Source organism: Zootoca vivipara, chromosome 6 (genome assembly GCF_965207765.1).
Source record: "Zootoca vivipara chromosome 6, rZooViv2.hap1.1, whole genome shotgun sequence".
Taxonomy (NCBI): Eukaryota; Metazoa; Chordata; class Lepidosauria; order Squamata; family Lacertidae; genus Zootoca; species Zootoca vivipara.
This window is the reverse complement of record NC_142589.1, coordinates 86,256,458-86,276,019: the sequence shown is the minus strand read 5'-3', so window position 1 is coordinate 86,276,019 and position 19,562 is coordinate 86,256,458. Positions and strand designations below refer to the sequence as shown.

Here is a 19,562-nt window from a genome sequence, read left to right as displayed (position 1 = left end):
ACGCATACCCCTAAACATTTTGTGAATCTTAAGTTTGGCCACATTGAGGGACAGTATTTCAATATGAGTAGGAAAATGAGAGTTCCCCTAAACATTTTTTTTAGAAAAAAAAGAGCACTGATTAGTATTAATTCATTGGGGGGAGAATGATGCCTAGCCAGTTCAGTGTGGCGACTTTAGCCTAGATTTGAGGTGCCATTTGGTGGTTAGCTTATATATCTGAGTTTCTAACCCTGTCCAGAAGGTCCCATTTATCTCCCCAGGTAGCGCTGGAAGGTCCCCTGCCTAAAACTCTAGAGAGAGCTGCTGCCGGTCAGTGTTGACAATATTGAATTAGATGGTTTTCTCCTGGTTTGTTAGAACTGCCAGGCCTGGATCCTTACAGTGCCGTTGGTGAGAATAATACAGTCGTACATTGGAAGTTGAATGGAATCCATTCCAGAAGTCAGTTCGACTTCAAAAATGTTTGGAAACCAAAGTGCGGCTTCTGATTGGCTGCAGGAAGCTCCTGCAGCCAATCGGAAGCTGCGTCAGGCGTTCGGGTTCCAAAGAATGTTCACAAACAGGGACTTCTGGGTTTGCGGTGTTTGGGAGCCAAAACAACTTGCAAGTCGAACGTTTTGGCTCCCAAACACCACAAAAGTGAGTGTTCCGGTTTCCGAACATTCTTTGATAAGATATCTTTATTGTCATTGTCCCCTTGCGGGAGCAATGAAATTACTCGATTGCTACATCCACTCAGATAAAGCATTCCGCATAATCCAAAATTACAAAACCTAATTAAAAACAGTAAATATAATACAAATAACAAATAAAATAAGATGACTTCAAAGTCCAGGCTTTCCATTTAGGGCCAAAATCGCTCTAGAGAAGAAACTGTTCCTGAGACGGCTCGTTCCTGCCTGCATAGTTCTATATCTCCGTCTCGATGGCAGGAGCTCAAAGAAATGGTGACCAGGGTGCGTTGGATCTCTTGATATGTCTAGAGCTTTTCTACGGCACCTGGTGGTGTAGATTTGTTCTAAGGTGGAGAGTGAGCAGCCAATAATGCTCTCTGCTGTTTTAATAATTCTGCACAGCTCTGCTCTATCCTGAGAAGTACAGCTTCCGTACATAGGTGCCAAGTCTCCTGTATTCCCCGGGAAACCCCCATTTTTCCAGCTGTCCCCAGCCGAAAAAACTGATTTTTTGTTTGTTTTCCCATGGTTTATTATGGCGCGGTGGCCATTTTGGAACTGGGCGGAGCATGCTCAGAAGTGACTTTTGATGCTGCTCTGCCCAGTTCCAAAATGGCTGCAGCGCGACTTCTGGTGCGGCGGCCATTTTGGAACTGGGCAAAGCAGCATCAAAAGTCACTTCTGGGCATGTTCCGCCCAGTTCCAAAATGGCGGCAGCGCTACTTCCGGTCCTCTACTTCCGGTCCGGTCCCTTATTTTTCAAGAAGGAACTTGGCAGGTATGCTTCCATACCACACACATAAACCATTCGTGAGCATGCTCTGTATGGCACAGTGATAGAAGGCCTTATAAAACAGAGTCAGACCCTTCTTTGGAACCCGAGCTTCCTGATACAGGGCTATGTCCGATGCCTACTCAGACTCAGTCAGTGCAGACAGTACAGAGGGTCTGACTCTGTTTTATAAGGCAGCTTCCTGGGAGCAGGTGGCTTTGCAGCAGAGACTCCTTGGCAGAAAGTTTGAAAGCCTCTCCACGCCTCCAGCCAGCTGCCCCGCACACGCCGAGTTTCGTAAAGCCGTCTTGGCGAAGTTTGTTTATTTTTTTTTTAAAAATATTTTTATTAGATTTTATACAGAAAAGAAAAAAAAGATATAAAATATAAAAAACAAAAAAAACAAAAAACAAAAAACATTTCTTTAACAATATCCATTATAAATCTTAATCTGTTGACTTCCTCCTTCCCCCCCTTCCACGTTTCTATTCTTGACTAGTACAGCACTCTCTACTTCTTAAATCATCTCTTTTTCTAAAATACACATTGTCACTGTTAATCACTTATTCCTAATATTCAATATTTCATCATATTCTAAAAATCTTGTTGCTCATTTTACAATTAAACTTGTTCCCTTCTTATTATATCTTATTGCTTCTTCAGCCTCTTTGTACTTCCACTTCCCTTATTGTCTATTTTTAATTTTATAATTCTTTTCCAAATAAGTCTTAAACTTCTTCCAGTCTTCCTCCTCCGCCTCCTTTCTCCTGTCACGGATTCTCCCAGTCAGTTCAGACAGTTCCACGAATTCTATCAGCTTCATCTGCCAGTCGTCCACCGTCGGCAAATCTTCAGTTTTCCAGTTCCTCGCTAGTACAATTCGAGCTGCTGCTGTGGCATACAGAAAAAAAGTAACATCTTTCTTTGGCAGTTCTTTCCCTATAATTCAAAGTTTAATAAATGAAGTGGCCCAGATGAATTTTTAAAAATTACAATCACCGAAAAGCTGAAAAACCAGGTTAAAGCACATGTCAGCGTTGCCTAAACAAAACTGTTTTAGCAAGTGAAGGCGTCAATAGGCAGGGAGTTCCAAAAGTGGGGAAGGCACCACACTAGAAGATGAATTTATGTTGTCAACAAATAGCAACTGAAAGGCTTTTCCAAAAAGCTTCCAAAAGCCTTTCTCCACTCCTCTCCATTGGTGGCTTGCTTAGTGGTTCTTGGTGAATCTGTTCCTTCAAATACTTTTGCAGTTGTACCTGAAATCAAGCCAGGAAAGGAGGGGAAACCCAGTCGTCATGGCCAAGTTCCTGTGTTCAGAGCCCTTGTCTTAGAATCATAGAGTTGGAAGGGACCCCGAGGGTCATCCAGTCCAACTCTTTGCAATGCTGGAATCTCAACTAAAGCATCCACGGCAGATGGCCATCTAACCTCTGCTTTGAAACCTCCAAGGAAGGAGAGCCCACCACCTGCCAAGGGAACCCGTTCCACTGTCAAACAGCTGGTACTCTCAGAAAGTTCTCCCTGATATTTAGTCAGAATCTCCTTTCTTGTAAATCGAAGCCGTTGGTTTGGGTCCTACCTTCCAGAGCAGGAGAAAACAAGCTGGCTCCATCTTCCATGCAGCAGCTGGCTCTCCTATCTCCTCTCAGTCTCCTCTTTTGCAGGCTAATCATCCCCAGCTCCTTCAACCGTTCCTCATCAGGCCTGGTTTCCAGACCCTTGAGCATCTTGGTCTGCACACCTTCCAGCTTGTCAACATCCTTCTTAAACTGAACCATCTGGAATTTGCAGACACTCTCCAAGGGCTGCCCCACACAGTGCAGTGATCAAGCTTGACAAAGAATGGCAGAAGTATTTCTTGGGCTGATTTTTTTTTTAAAAAAAGATTCTTTTAGGGACAGGGTGGGAGCAACCGAGCAACCTCCTCGCCCGCACAAACCTAAAATGTTTTATGCCGCGTCAAGAGCTTAGAAAAGAAATGGGAGTGCCACTCTTCTTCCAACTTCAAGGTTGCCTAGAGGTAGACCTGACATGCCGCAAGGCAGACAGTTAATAATAATAATAATAATAATAATAATAATAATAATAATAATAATAATAATAATTTATTATTTATACCCCGCCCATCTGGCTGGGTTTCCCCAGCCCCTCTGGGCGGCTTCCAACCGAATATTAAAACAGTACAGCATTAAACATTAAAAACTTCCCTAAACAGGGCCGCCTTCAGTTGTCTTCTAAAAGTAAAATAGTTACTTATTGCCTTGACATCTGCTGGGAGAGCATTCCACAGGGCGGGTGCCACTACCGAGAAGGCCCTCTGTCTGGTTATAAACCTGGTCTAGGAAAACTTAGTGCAGAAAGAGAGAAAAGAGAAGTGGAATGTGTGCAGGGGTTTTTTTGGGGGGTGCGGAGGGCAGGTAAGACATTCACAGGAAACACCTGGAGGTCTCCACCTGTTTGCAATTGCAAACACGCCAGGCGCCTGGGGGATTTCTAGCACTGCCCTGAAGGGCACGGAGACGTTCAGATGTTGCTGGGCGCCAGGCTGAACCAGGATGGCAGAGTTTGCTCCTTCGAAAGCGGCGCTGCCAGTTTTGAGAATGGCACTGGGTTTCCTTTTTTTCCTTTCTCTGGTTTCTTAGACTTCCCGATTGGCCAGGAGCCTGTTTGGAGAGACCAGTAGCATATCTGTGTGTCCTGCAAATAGTTGTTTTTCTTTCAGGAGCCCGAGCACACAGGCATGTCTGTCGGCTGCTCTCCTGCACGGACAGCATGCATGAAACACCTCATTCACAGCCGCCCTGAGCCACCCGCCCTGAGCCAGATCTCAGGCATCACATTTATACAGGGCCAGTGGGCGGGCGGCTGCAAGCGCTCCTGAAAAAGCAGCTGGGGAATGAGGGCTGCGAAGGGGCAACATGGTGGGGCGACTCTCAGTTGGTCCTCTTTTCTGATGGCGGAGCAAAGGCTTTGTGGTGCGGAGGGGAAGGCCAAGCTCTCCCAAAAAAATGCCCTCCCCCCCCCCTTTTAAACACCTCCACTGGCAGGTTTGCAACAGCTAGACTAGATGCACAAAACTGGCTTGAAGTCCATATAGTGATATTCATTTCGTAGTTTTTGATTTGACCTGGCAATATATCACGAATTGTGATGTGTGTGTTTCTGTGTGCTATGCAAAAAATGCGGGAGAAGCCATGAAGCCAGCCAACTCCATCCTTATTTCAGACATTGCGCTATATTCAGATATTGGTATATTGCAATGTTTAGTTGGTGATATATTGGGTTGCTGGAAAACAGACCTCAGCCATTGCATTTTTTACGCCTTTCTTAAAAACTAACTTTTCTCCTAACGCTTGCAGCGGGTTGGGCTAGACTAGATGATCCTTGGGGTTCCTTCCAAACCCACCATTCTGTGATTCCTCTGTTCTCTACCTTCCTGTGTGTAGAGCTCAAATACAGGTGGTTCAGTATTCAAAGGGCCACAAGGGAAAGGGGGGGGGAAATAACGGAGGGAAGAAATAATTGGTTGAAGAGTATTGCTCAAATGCTTAAGCAAAACAGACACATTATTTGTTCAGGAAAAAAGGAGATACTTTGGAATTTGACACAGGGGAAGCAACCCTGGTTTTGCCAGTTTCAAGGTGGCAGGGCATCCCTTATGTAATGTCATGCCTAGTTGCTCATAAGAGCGTCATAAGAGGCTGCCGAATCAGACCAGTGGTCTGTCTAGTCCGCCAGTGGCAAAATACCCATGAGAAGCTAAGAATCCAGATAGACTGTCTCTGGCTGTGGAGGTTCCACAAGAAGGATCTGAGCACCAGAAACCAGAATCTGAGCACCAGAAACCCTTTCCCCAATTGCAGTTTCCAGCAACTGCAGTTAAGAAGCATTTGCTGTCTGAAAGTCGAGGCCGAGCATAGCCATTGTGTCTAGTAGTAACCCTCTTTCAAAGCCATCCCGACCGGTGGCTGCCTCCTTTGCCAGTGAGTTCCACAGCTTAACATTCAGCTCCGTCGGACGCCCAGGGTTCCAGCGTTGGGAGAGATGGAGGAAAGCCTTTCTCTTCACGCTTTCTGCACGCCATGCATAATTTTATGAACTCGGGTACCGTGTCACCTTTATGTTTGGAGGAAACTTAAAAGCCGCTGCCGTTCTTTGCAGGGGAGTGTGTTTCTCGCGCCACCTGCGACCCAAAATCCTGGGGCAGCTTGTTTTGCTCCTCCGCTTGATCTCATGGAGGAGAGAACCTCTGATTGCTTGTCCCGGGAGATCGGGGAGTGGAGATTTGCCGAGCCTTGTTTAAAAGACTTGCCGACTTCTCTCCTGGGGTGGGAGAACCTGAAACCCTCCTGGGACGGCATCCTTTTACTCACCACACCTTCCCCCCAAACCCTCCTCTTCCTTTATTTTTCCAGCATGGGCGGGGAAATGTTTTATTTAGACCCCTGGCTTATCCAGTGCTGCAAAAATCTGTGTGCGCTCGTTATTTTTAGTGCTTTCCTGTTTTCTTTGCGATTCCCGCATGGCGCTTCTTAAAGATCTGTGTGCTTTTTTTTTCCCATTGTGACATCTCGTCTCTCCCTTTGGTATTGCACTGCATAACATATACTGTAAATATCTGTATATTCCAACCAGGTGTGCTGGCTTGTCTGGAAAGGGAGGAACCCAGGAATCATGGTAGGCGGGGAGTTAGAGCTGGCCTGATTTTTAGCATCTGGAAGAAACACAGGCGGCATTCATGCCTCTCCCTCCCCTCTTGTGGTTGTTGAGAGTTTCTGTGTCGTCCTGCTTTTGCAGGGTTTGGGGGTGTCAGGGATGTTCCTTTGGGAAAAGTAGCAGAATATTTGAGTACAGCGCAAAATACAGAAGCAGTTGTGTTTCAGTGGGTTCAACTAGATCAGTGTTTCTCAACCACTGTTCCGCGGCACACTAGTGTGCCGCGAGATGTTGCCTGTTGTGCCGTGGGAGAATTACTTTATATATAGTCAATATAGGCACAGAGTTAATTTTTTTAACATTTTCTAATGGTGGTGTGCCTCGTGATTTTTTTCATGAAACAAGTGTGCCTTTGCCGAAAAAAGGTTGATAAACACTGGACTAGATCATGGGTAGGCAAACTAAGGCCCGGGGGCCGGATGCAGGCCAATCGCCTTCTAAATCTGGCCCACAGACGGTCTGGGAATCAGTGTAGAACGTGTCTTTTTATTTAAAATGCATCTCTGGGTTATTTGTGGGGCATAGGAATTCGTTCATCCCCCCCCCCCAAATAGTCTGGCCCCCCACAAGGTCTGAGGGACAGTGGACTGGCCCCCTGCTGAAAAAGTTTGCTGACCCTTGGACTAGAAGTAGATGATCCCCGAGTTCTCTTCCAGCTCTGGAATTCTATGATTCTGTCAGTCATACCTCGGAGGTCGGAACAGAATCCGTTCTGGAAGTCCATTCGACTTCTGAAACATTCGACTTCCAAAGCGCTGCTTCCGATTGGCTGCAGGAAGCTCCTGCAGCCAATCGGAAGCCCCGTCGGATGTTCAGCTTCCGAAAGGACATTTGAAAACCGGAACAATCACTTCCGGTTTTTGATCGTTTGGGAGCCGGAATGTTCGACTCCCAAGGAGCCGAGGTATGACTGTATTGTTCTGGCAGGAGGACCACGTTCCCCACTGCAAAAATATTCTGGGGTCCACATGCTTACTGGTGAGTGCAGGGTTAGAAACTCAGATATATAAGCTAGGATGCAAATGACTCCTTAAGGCCAAGGTTGCAGTGGCCAAAACAGAATGTCTAGTTGCCATTCTGGGGCAAGACGGGTCTAATGTCTTTATTTTCCAAATGATGGGCATCAGTTAAACATCTGGCTAGTTCAGAGGCCAACCTTGAGCTCGCTTAATAGCTTTGAGAACTTAAGAGAGGAAAAGTCAACTTGATCCAGTGATAGTCTGCATATCTATTGGCCTATTCCAACCACTTTTTCTTAATGGTGACACGGACCATTCATAACGTGGGAATATCCTTCCCAACCGTGAGCAGCGCAGGGAGTTGGGGGAAGCGAAGAAAAGCGACAACAATTCACAATAACGCTATTCCCTGCTCCTGCTCAGGATGAACAGAAAAAGCATTTTGGCTCCAGAAATTCATTCCGATCGTGCAGATAATAGATAACGGACAGACTTTTACAGGATGGGGTATTAGTGTGTGAGAACAGTCCAGATTCAAGGATCCCCAGATGGTGGAGATGTCAGGTGCCACCCTGGCTCCCAGACATCTTCACTTGGTCGCAGGTGGCTGATAGCCAGGTGCAAAATGTGCCTGGCACTGGGCTAATTCTGAACAGGTTAGAGCCGGATTCCAGGCTGGTCCATGGGTGGACCAGCCTGAGGGATAAGGGGTCCTGAGCCATCTAGGGATTTTAGAGGTTGAAACCAACCAGAAACCTAATTGGGTAGTCAGCGCAGTTCAGGCAAGAACTGGTGCAATACACCCAGACCTTCTGATCCTACTTGTTAATCCTGGTGGCTGAATTCTGCGCAATCAGGTTATCTCCAAGGGCAGCCCCACAGATAGTGATCTGCAGTAATCTAGCCAAAAGGTTACCAGAGCATAGACAGCGGAGGTTAGGGTCACTGGTGGTGGAAGGCGCAAGTGGGTACAGAAGTACTTGTCCTCCTCTGAATAAAGCTCCAATAATAATAATGATAATAATAATAATATTAATACCCCACACATCTCACAGGATTGCCCCACCCGCTCTGGGCGGTGGATGATCAGTTTAACCCAGAAACGCTGGATAAACGTTTCTGTGTTTTTAGGTGGCTGGGGAATTAGGGAAGGAGGGTTATCTGCTGGCCTGCTGCCAAAATTCTGGCTTTTGGAGAAGGGAATTTTAATATTTATTGGCTGGGTGGTGAGGTGGCCGGGAGGGGGGGGGGGTGGTCCTGGCAATGCTTGCTTTATAGACACAACAGGCTGCAGGCAGGAAATTATTCCAGTCAACACACAAACATTTGAATTAGTCCTGGAAAAAGATCAACTGTGCTAAAGACAGCTCCAGAACCTCCCCACCAGCTGAAATGCACAATTTCAAGAGTGCATGAACACACACACACAAAAACAAAATTTTTGGCACAATTTTATTCCTCTGTTCATTTTATATATAGCTTCTTTTTAGCCAGAGTTTTATTTAAAGACTATATATGGTCATTTCCCCTGCTTATATATTTTTAAATCGTTAGCAACCACCTTGCGAGGTGGGACCAAGTGGGAGAGAGGGAGGCCGTCCGTCCCCCGAGGTCTCCCAGCAGTCTTCAGATGTCGGGCAGGGATTCGAACCCGGGCTGCGGCCTTTGGTTTTGGTGTGCTGTTTGCACCCTACTTTTGCAGCCGCAACACTGAAAACAAAACAGCTGGCTGTAAGGACAGACAGTGTGAAAAATTGTCAGATGTTGGAAGCCAGGTAAAACAGATAAAAAATGCATAGCCCATAAATAAGGCAGAAATCCATCAAAGGAGTGTTAAAAACTGGGGTAGAAAAGCTAGGAGCCAAATGGCTCCTGGAACCTGGTTTGCAGGCGCCAAACAGAATGTCTAGTTGCCCGGGGTGTGTGTGTGTGTGTGACAACACTTTATTATTTTGATAAGCATGAACTAATATGCAATTCACATAAATGACACATTGTTAATATCACATTTTTAGCGGAGGTGGTTAATGCATGTTTAATTTGGTGTTTATAGTGAAAATATTGGTACCATACTTCTGTTTTCAAAACACTCTTTATTGTTAAATTCCTTAACATATTGTCTATTTTTAACATATGCTTCGAGGCTTCAAAGCACATACATTTTAGTAATCGTTGAGTGTCAGCCAGACACAAAAAATGGCACCCAGACTTTTGGAGGTGCTTGCAAATGGAGAATCTTTAGGTGCAAAATGTGCCCTGCTAATTTCAAGCAATTAATTGCAGCGCAATGTGAACTCAGTAGTGATTTGGAATAAACTGGAATGGCTGCTGAACACCAGCTCAGTCGGTAGAGCATGAGATTCTCAATTTCAGGGTTCTAGGTTTGAGTCCCACGTTGGGCAGAAGATTCCTTCATTGCAGGGAGCTGGACTAGAAGACCCTCGTAGCCCCTTCCTACGCTACGATTCTATGATCTGCACTATGCATTTAAAGTGGGATCATGCCTCGTTAAACAGTTGCAGCTTCCTGCAAAGCATTCTGGGAGCTGTAGTTTGCTAAGAGAAGCAGAGAGTTGTTGGGAGACCCCATATTCCCCTCCATGAACTACAACCTCCAGAGTTCCCAGCGAAGAGGGGACGATTATCAAACCACTCTGGGAACTGTAGCTCTGGGAGGAGGATAGAGCGTCTCCTAACACCCACAGAGCTACAATTCTCAGACAATTAACTCGTATATCAGTGTTCCTTACACCGGACGGCTGATACGATTACTAGTAACATTTGAGTACCGCCTTACATCGGCAGATCTCGGGGCGGTTTGCAGCATAAAAATACGCAAACCTGGCTCCATGACAGCTATACTTTTTGTGTTGATATTAACAGGAAAAACCAAAAGAAAATGGGTTGCTGTTTTTTTGCTGGTGGAGGGGAGAAAGTACTGTATGTCTGAAACTGGACGAAGACTTTGCAAAAGTCGCAGCTCCCTACAAGCTCTTGGGGACAGCTTGATATATTTTGAGTTTCTAACATGGAACAGAACGTGGCACATATTAGCCAAAGCCCCTGTGTGCATGGATTTGTGGAGGGAGTAGCATTCCCTTCTGGGCAGCCCCTCTCTTCGCCAAATCTTCGCCCTCAGTGCTGCCGTGGTCCTGCCGGCACCGTGGTTCCACACTGTTTATGATGTGGCTTCCTTTCCCCCCAGAGGCCGGCCTCCTCCTCCTCCTCCTCTTTGACGTAGAGTCTGCCGATGCTCTGCTTGCTAGGTCTCCGAGAACTTGCTTGGCGCTTCCTCCCTCTCCTCTCCCCGCCTGCTTTCAGCAGTCAAACCAGGAAATAGAAAAAGCGTCTCCGTTTGCTGGGTTGGAGACACACACAGAAGCTTTTCTCTAGGCTGTTCCACGGAAAAAACCCCTCCCGCCAAGGTGTGCCTTCCTAAGAAAAACCACGCTTGTGCAAATCGGGAGATAGAGAGATATATTTGGCGAAATTGCAGCCACCACCCCTCTGGAGACAAGGAAGGAAGAGCCAGGAGGGTAAGGAAGCTGGGAAATGTGTTAAACACACCGTGGGAACAAGTTGCACTTCCGGTGCCGGTTTGGACCTGGAAGAATCCTGCTTCCAATGGGTCACCCGGGTGCCTTGGGGGATGCTCGCAGGGGTGACCCCCGGCCGAGACCCCCAGCCCTTTCGCCTGTTCTCTGCTTCCTCTTGGTGTGTAGGAGGTGACCCCCCCCCCGGTTCTGTGTGTGTTTACCGAGCTCAAAAACTTTGGTAATTTCCTCGTATCTTGAATCTTGGGGAGAACTTTGGACATGCGAGGCTATTGGGTGGCAACAGTGTTTGTTCACTGGATCTGAAAAACTTCCCTCCGCAACAAAAACTTGGAAAGCTAGCCCATCACCATTCCCGTCCCTTTGTCATGCTAGCTTTCCCCTGGCGAGAACATTATTTTATTCCTGTGCTTCACCTCATTTTTATTTCCATGCATGTAGAAAGCTAGTCTTTCAGCAGCCCTCTCTCCTTGACATGCCAGCTTTCCACTGGCGAGAAGAAGTCAGAACTTTATTTAAGAACAAAAATAACCCTCTTTAGCTCCCTCTTTAATTAGGGAGGATGATCCCGCCTTCCTACACCTCGCTGGCAATCCCTTGGGAGTTTACTGCCATTTCTCCCCTCTTCAGGAGAGGCCTCTCCTAATCCAGATTAACAGAGCACCTTTTTTTTTAATTTAAAAAACCGGTAGTTTGGTTCTTTGGGGGGGAAGTTCCCCCTTTCCCCTTCCACCAACCACAACCCTCTTCACTTTTTATTATTATTATTAATTGTGAAATGCTTCCCTAAGGGAGAAAATAAAAACTGCAATTCTGGACCATATTTTCCTGGGATCTTGAGCGCAGTTGCATTCCGAGGGGTTTCTTGAGAAAGCGATGGCGCTGTGAGACACTTAGCACACAGCTAACCTGTGGAACTCTCTGCTGCAGGAGGTCAGCAGTGGACACCAACCTTGGATGGCTTTGCAAGAGGGTAGGACAAATCTGTGGAGGAGGAGAGGGCTGTCGGTGGCTACTAGCCACAAGGCCTCTGCTCTGCCTCCAGGGTTGGGGGAATAAATGCTTCTGAATACCAGTTGCTGTGGGAGGGAAGGGAGCTCTTGCACCCAGGTCCATTTTGGACCCTGCAACCGAGGTTTCAGGGGCCATTTGGCAATGAGCTTCTATATCTGAGCTGCTAACTCTGCTCAGATAATGACTCGGCCGTTAAGCTCACCTCGCAGGGCTGTCGTGGGAGATTGAACACGGAGGGGGGGGCCCATGTACACGCCACAGTAGGAATGCAATAGAACAGGGACGTCCGACTCCAAATAGACTGCGATCTGCTCACAGTATTAAAAAACGGGCAGCGATCTACCCAAAGTTGTGGAGCTTTCTTTAGGAAGCCAAAGTTTTGGAGCTTGAACTTTTTTTTAGGAAGCCAAAGTTGAGTGGTTTTGTTTTGTTTTGCTTTGCTTTGCTTTTTCTGCTTTTTTGTAAGGAGATCGCTGAGGGGCCAGAGGTCAACCAGGATCTACCAGGAACACCCCACGATCTACCAGTAGATCACAATCTACATGCCTGCAATAGAATTAATGGCTCTCATGACGAATCAGCTTGTACCTGCGGATGTTTGTTTCCTACGGTAACCTGCACTCTCTGTTTCCCCTTCCAGCTAGGACGTGAAGCGTTGCCTCAGGACAGCCCCTCTCATTCTCCCCCTTGCCGCCATGTCGCCGTCTTCGGAGAGCAGCCCGCGGCAGGCGCCGGAAGGAATCCCCACGGCCCCTTCGAGGAGAGGACCCCCGGCCCACTAGCGCAGCACATGCGGGTGACGGTCCACCCCCTGGCACCCTCCCCTCCTCCTCCTCTTCCTCCTCCTCCTCTACCCGGGATGGTTTACTGACCAAGAAGAGAGAACCGGCATTTTCGACCTCCTTTTCTTCTTCTCTCGCTTTCGTGCTCCCCTTCCCCCTGACCCCCCCGCCCTCTCCCCGCCCTGACCCCCCCAGCCACCACCCCTGCAACGTTTCGGCCCTCGGATTTGCATGGCAGCAGCGTAACCGTGGAGAGGCCAGGGTACCACAAACTTATGGATTTTGATAAGAGAGGAGGCAAAGGGGAGGCAGAGGAAGGGCGAAGGATGTCTAAGACGGGGGGCAGCCGCAACACGCACGGGAGCCGGACGTCAGGGACCAACTCTGGAGTCTTAATGGTCGGCCCGAACTTCCGCGTCGGGAAAAAGATTGGGTGCGGGAACTTTGGGGAGCTTCGACTAGGTGAGTTTCTACACCTTCCCATCCGTGGCCTGTTTTCAAATTCCGCCTGGTTTTATTTTGTTGATTTGTAATGAGGTCCATGTGTGTGTTAAATTTATACTAATGCCCTGCTTTCTGAACACAATGCATTCCCAGGAAATGGTTTGCTCAACGAGCTGGCTGACGAGTCCCATTATTTATGGGGACATTTCTGATCTGTAATTCATTTGATGCATGCTTTCTGTCCCAAAGCAGACCCCCCAGCAAAAGTCAAACAAACAGGGGAGGGACCTGATCTGTCTCATTTCGCCTGTTACCTGGTTTGTTCCATCTCCCTCCCTCTCTCCCTCTGTGGTTTCTGCCCGAAAATGGCTTCCGCTGACCAGCGAACCACAAGCAGGTGTGGAAGTGGGCACACTCCGGCGGTTCGGATACCTGAATCAGCCACTCATGTATCAAGGTTTGGGTATGATTACTTAACTGAGATTTTGGGTAACGGGCCTTTCCTGCTAGCGGGAGCTGTGCGTGTATAAAATGGGGAGGATGATTAGAACGACAGGTGAAAATGAAAAGGCGGGAGGCAAAACTGTGAAGCAAGGAATGCAGAATGAGTGCAGTCGCACATGGGTTGAAATAGCACAGTAAAGAATCTCGGCGTAATGCGATGGTCAAGTATAAATCCAGATCTGACAAATTTACGATGAGGGTTCTCTTGGAAATTAGGGTTCCACAGTGAATGCCAAATCATATAAAATCTTAAAAAGTTGAAATCTTAAATTGCACATGATTTTCTCCATTAAAAGGTAAAGGTAAAGGGACCCCTGACCATTAGGTCCAGTCGTGACCGACTCTGGGGTTGCACGCTCATCTCGCATTATTGGCCGAGGGAGCCGGCGTACAGCTTCCAGGTCATGTGGCCAGCATGACAAAGCCGCTTCTAGCAAACCAGAGCAGCACATGGAAACGCCGTTTACCTTCCCCGCTATAGCGGTTCCTAATTATCTACTTGCATTTTGATGTGCTTTCGAACTGCTAGGTTGGCAGGAGCTGGGACCAAGCAACGGGAGCTCACCCCATCACAGGGATTCGAACCACCGACCTTCTGAACAGCAAGCCCTAGGCTTAGTGGTTTAGCCCACAGCGCCACCTGGGTCCCCTATTTTCTCCATTATGGCTACATTAATAATAATAATATTTTTATTATTTATATGCTGCCCATCTACTGGGTTGCCCCAGCCACTCTACAAAGTATTAAAAACACAACAAAACACCAAGCATCAAAAAGTTCCCTATACAGGCCTGCCTTCTGGTGTCTTCTAAAAGTCAGATCTTTTTTATCTCCTTGACATCCTATGGGAGGGCGTTCCGCAGGGTGGGCGCCACCACCAAGAAGGCCCTCTGCCTGGTTCCCTGTAACCTCACTTCTTGATTGGGGTGGAGACGCTCCTTCAGGGATACTGGGCCGAGGCCGTTTAGGGCTTTCAAGGTCAGCACCAACACTTTGAATTGTTCTCTGAAACGTACCGGGAGCCAATGTAGATCCTTTAGGTCTGGTGTTATATGGTCCCAGTCCCCAGTCTAGCTGCCGCATTCTGGATTATATGTAGTTTCCGAGTCACCTTCCAAGGTAGCCCCACGGAGAGCGCATTGCAGTAGCTCAAGAGGGAGAAAACCAGAACATGGTCCACTCTGGTGAGACACATAGCAGGCCAGGAGTGCAGAACTGACCTGCGCCTCCATGGACAGCTGTGAGTCCAGAATGACCCCCAAGCTGCGTACCTGGTCCTTCAGGGGCACAGTTACCACTTTTAGGACCAGGGAGTCCCCCACACCTACCTTCCCCCGTGAAACAACACTCCAATCCGTTAGCCGCCATCCATCCTCCAACTGCCTCCAGACACTCACACATTCGACAGTGAGCGATGCCAAGATTTTGGGCTGTTTCCCCATTGAGTTGCAATTACTAGTCAAACTGCCCAGATCATTCTGTTGCGGCAACTGCAGCCGAGGTTTCAGGTGGCATTTGGTGATTTAGCTTATGTACCTGAATTTCTAACGCTGTGATCCTGCCGCCTAGCTGAGCATCAGCAATGTTTGCAATCCCTGGCAGCACCATTCTGTTTTCCTGGGAGGATTTCTCCCGGGTGCCAGCTGGAGAGTAGCCCCTCTCCATCGCTCGCTGCTAAGGCTATATTTTCCGCTACATCCTCCCAAATGCCAGGGATTATCTCTCCTCCTTTATCCTCTGCCGCCCCGCAGGCCCAGCCTCTCGTTCCGGCCACCCGCTGCTAGACAGACAGCCAGATACCCCTCGGCTGGAGCTTCCGCCCTCTCATTTTTATTTTATTTTTTTACTCCTGCATTCACACCACCCAAGCCCAGATCAGATTTCCTTTTCCGGGTCGTGTTCCTCAAAGTCGTGGTATTTTGAATGTCGCACTCGTCCGTTCCCCAACCCCGCAAAAATCCCAGCTTCTAGACTTGAGAGCAATCCTAGAATCGTAGAAGTGGAAGGGACGCCTGAGGGCCACCCAGTCCAACATCCAGGCCATCCAGTCCAATCGAGAGCTCAAGCATCCGTGACAGAGGGTCGCAGGGAGAGATATCTGTGGCCATGGAATTGAGCAGGATTTTTTCAAAAAATCAGGTGTGCCTGAGCAAAGAGCATTATTATTCTCTGTGCAAATTAAATTTCTGCAAACCCCAAAAGTTTGTAGACCTTAAAAGAGTAAAGGCAGCCCACCGCGAATTGAGCTGAATTTTACAGAAAATGAGTTCTGTCCGTGTGTGTGTGTCAGGAAGTGTCGGTGAACATATGCAAATTAAATTTATATAGAATCAAATGTTTCTGGAGCTTTTAGACTAAACGCATTCCACACAGTGAAGTAGCAGCCGCTGTGGAATTGTGTAGGATTTTTCAGGAAGGCGAGTGGCATGTCTCTTGTTTGCAAGGAGCGTGGCTGTCTCTGCATAAATTAAATTACCGTTACTTAAATTAAATTTTTAGACCTTAAGACGAAAGGCCACGAGACCCAGCAAAATATCACAGGACTGAGCAGAGGAGTTGTTGTCGTTGATAATAATATTTATTTACTTTTAACAATTTTTTGAAAGTTTTTAACATACTGAGCACTAAGATCCTAACACATTTATAAAAATAATGAAAAGCAATACATCCAAACAGAAGAAGAATAAGGAAAGAGAGTGTGAGACTCTTAATCTCAAGTTGTGGGTTCGAGCCCCACGTTGGGTGAAAGATTCCTGCATCGCAAGGGGTTGGGCTAGATGATCCTCGGGGTCCCTTCCCACTCTACATTCTCTGAGTCCAGTACCCGCTCTGCACCCACCCGAGAGAAGCACCCTCTCCTGCCTCTCTTGCAGGCCCCTCCCACCTCCAGCTGCCCCCTTCCTGTGTGTGTGTCCTCCATAATTCAAAATAAAAGGAATCCCAATATAAAAGAATAAAAAATAGATTTTTTAAAAAAGAAAGCATGGTTTCTTTCCCTGTGCAAAACAAACTTTATGCAAATGGACGGCGTCATGCATTGCAAATACAGGTCATGACCCCTGTGCTTTTAATTCCATTTCCCTTTTAATTTGCTTACCTCTTTTCTATATTGCCCGGCCTATAGATTTGAGTTTGTAACAGTGTGGGCATCATATTTTTGTCCTATTTATTTATAAACAGACACACACACACACACACACATTTTTTGGGAAAGCTGCTTTCTCTTCCTCCGGTGGATGTTTCCAGGCTGTCTCCAAGGGCGGCCCCACGGGCAGAGCATTGCAGCAGTCCAGCTTGGAAGCGGCCAGGCGGCAAACAAAATGGCACCCTCCCAGCGCTGCTGGACTACAACTCCCAGCGGTCAGCATAGGAAATACCCAAGGACAATGGGAGTTGTAGTCCCCCCTCCCCCCAAAAAACCTCCATGCCGAGTGCCCAAAATCCATTTTCCCCCAGGAAGGGGCAGAACTGGCTGGCACCCCAGAATCCTTTGCAACACAGAGAGGTTATGGGCACTCTCCCGAGCAGGCAAGCGAACACGGCAAAGGTATTTTGCCGTGTGGGAATTTCTTTCCAGGGAAGGCGGGGGGCGTACCTCATATTTCTGCTTGGCGGCAGCGATGAGCCCTAGTGCAAAAGCTTCCCTCTGTTGGATGCCCTTGAAGTAGAACCCTTGAGGTCCGTATTCGTTTATTTCCTTCATTTTTATTTTTTGAATTAAATGCTTGGAACGCCTCTGGAACAGGAAAGGTCAGGAGGGAAGCCAAGCCCTGATGCCTGGGAGCAGGTGCAAGAAGGGGGGGAGAGAGAGAGCTTTGCACGTACGAGAGCCACAAGGACAAATTGTTTTGAGGGGGACAGCGAAGGAACGTTTTGGCTTTTTAACCGTGACCTCATAGCATTCCTTGCCCTCCGCTCGGGAAGAGACAGGATGCCAGCTTTCCACGGGGGCCCATCGAAGAATTGGAAATATGTCCCCCCACCCCTTAATAACACATTGAGAAGCATCTGTTGATCTTGCGAAGCCCTCCACTCTCTAGCAGAGGATGCTAAGCGGAGCGTCTCTGTGCGAGTCGCTGTTCCTGAGCTGTTGCTCCTTTAATTAATTAATTAATTAATTTCCCTGCTTTAAAATGTGAACTATTTTTTAAAAAATGTATTCATGCAGTTATTTTCGCAACCCTGAAAAACGACTTGGATACTTATTTATTGCATGGTATATAAATTGCCTAATAAGTATTTTCTTAATTTTACTTTTATTTTTTAAGTGGCGTAAACTGCTTGGAGACTCCTTTTTGTTGCACTGTGCACACATTATCTTTTTAAAATTTTTAAAATGTGTCATGCTGTCTATTCCTATGCTTCGTTTCATGTTTTGATTATTATGCCCAGTAAAATGTGGTTTTGATGTTGTACACCACCCTGAGATCTTTTTATGAAGGGTGGTATAATGATGATGATGATGATGATAATAATAAATAGATGGTGGTGATGATGATGATGATGATGATATTTTTACCCCTCCCATCTGACTGTGTTGCCCCAGCCACTCTGGGCAGCTTCCAACATATATAAAAACATAACAAAACATTGCAAAACGTCCCTTTACAGGTCTGCTTTCAGATGTCTAAAGGTTATATAGTTACTTATCTCCTTGAATAAATTATTATAATTTATTTGATTTATATATCACCCTTTATATATATAAAAAATCCCAGGACGGTGTACATTAAAAACACATATGATGGAATCAGTGTGTGTGTGTGTGCTATGTAAAAATCACAATGTGGAAAAAACTCTGAAGCCAGCCAGTGCCTCTACATAGCTCCACCCTTATTTCAGACATTGTGATATATCAGTATATCCGTCTATCGCGATGTTTAGCTGGTGATATATCGCAATGTTGAAAAGCAGGTATCACCCAGCCCTACCACCACCCTCCCCCCACCCCTAGCTTTAACAGGCCATAGATTAGATGGCCAAAGGGGAATGCTTTTGCTTGACACCTGAACACATGTAATGAGGGCTCCAGGCAAGCCTCTCAGGGGAGAGCATCCCACAGACAGGGAGCCACCACCAAAAAGGCCCCGGTTTCGTGTTGCCACCCTCTGAACCTCTTGGGGAAGGAGGACACATTATTATTGTTGATGGGATTTATATTGTGCTCTTCCTCCTCAAGGAGCCCAACAGGGGCAAGCGGACACACCGTATAAATGCGAAAAACGCTCAAAACATTGCAAAAGCCATTTGCCACCTGGAAACATTCCAAAAGCAGGTTGCAGTTCAAAGCATTTTCCCCTCGAATGATCTCGGGGTGGGGTGGTGGTGGTTCCAGGAACAGGCTTTCTTCCGCCACCAAATGCCTGGGTTAAACCAGAATGTTTTCAAATTCCCACGCTACTTTTTTCTAAGTGTGTGCCTACCTCTGGGGTTGCTGTGCTGTGCTTGGCTCTGTTTAAGGGATTTCAAGGCTGTGCTATTCATGGACGCCCAGCTTCCCCCAGCAAAGTAAGATGCTGCAAAACAGTTGCTCGCTGCTGCTCATGGCCCGTGTAAAATTGCCAAATACTGTAACTTAATCCCGAGTTTGCTTCTTTCCTCCTCCTGCCGAATCCACTTTCCTTTCATGTTGTGTACTTTTAGATTGCAAGCCTAAAAGGCAGGATTTGTTTCTCTCCTCTTTTAAGTGGTCTGTAATCTACTTTGGGAGCCAACTATTTAAATAACTGAATCAGGTGCACATTGGACGAAGGAGAAGAATTTTGGTTTGGGGAAAGGCAATTATGGGTTCCAGTGTTGGCACAGCATTTCCTTAGCTGCCTGTTTTGTTTGATGACAACCAAATATTTTAAAATACTCCATGATGTCAAGGATTTTTTTCAGGCAGAACACTCAATGCGTCTGACGAGTTACTTTTAAGGCAATTATGTTAGGAGATTCTGCAAAGAAACAGAAAAGAGGATTGTAACTTTTAAGGACCTTTTCCGTGAGTTCTGGGTGTGGTTTTCTAGACGGATTAGACACAGCTGGTGATGTGTATAAAAGAAAATAAGTCGCAGTTTGAATTTTGGCTGCAGAGAGAGAATACCCACATGCTTTGTGTTTGTTGTTTTCGTAATAAAACCTTTGTTTGAGTG

The 19,562-nt window shown here is 46.9% G+C and overlaps 1 protein-coding gene across 2 annotated transcripts in view; it reads left to right on the top strand.

Moving 5' to 3' along the window:
- CSNK1G2 (casein kinase 1 gamma 2) overlaps positions 1–19,562 on the top strand; it is a 41,943-nt gene that overhangs the window by 5,206 nt on the left and 17,175 nt on the right. The window contains exons 1-2 of one of the 2 annotated variants that reach the window (XM_035119451.3): positions 10,498–10,662; positions 12,335–12,938. In XM_035119451.3, the coding sequence (XP_034975342.1) occupies positions 12,752–12,938 (187 nt within the window). In that variant the 5' untranslated portion in view covers positions 10,498–10,662; positions 12,335–12,751. Of the gene's footprint in view, positions 1–10,497; positions 10,663–12,334; positions 12,939–19,562 lie in introns of those variants that run through there. The other variant, XM_035119450.3, reaches the window with a different exon arrangement.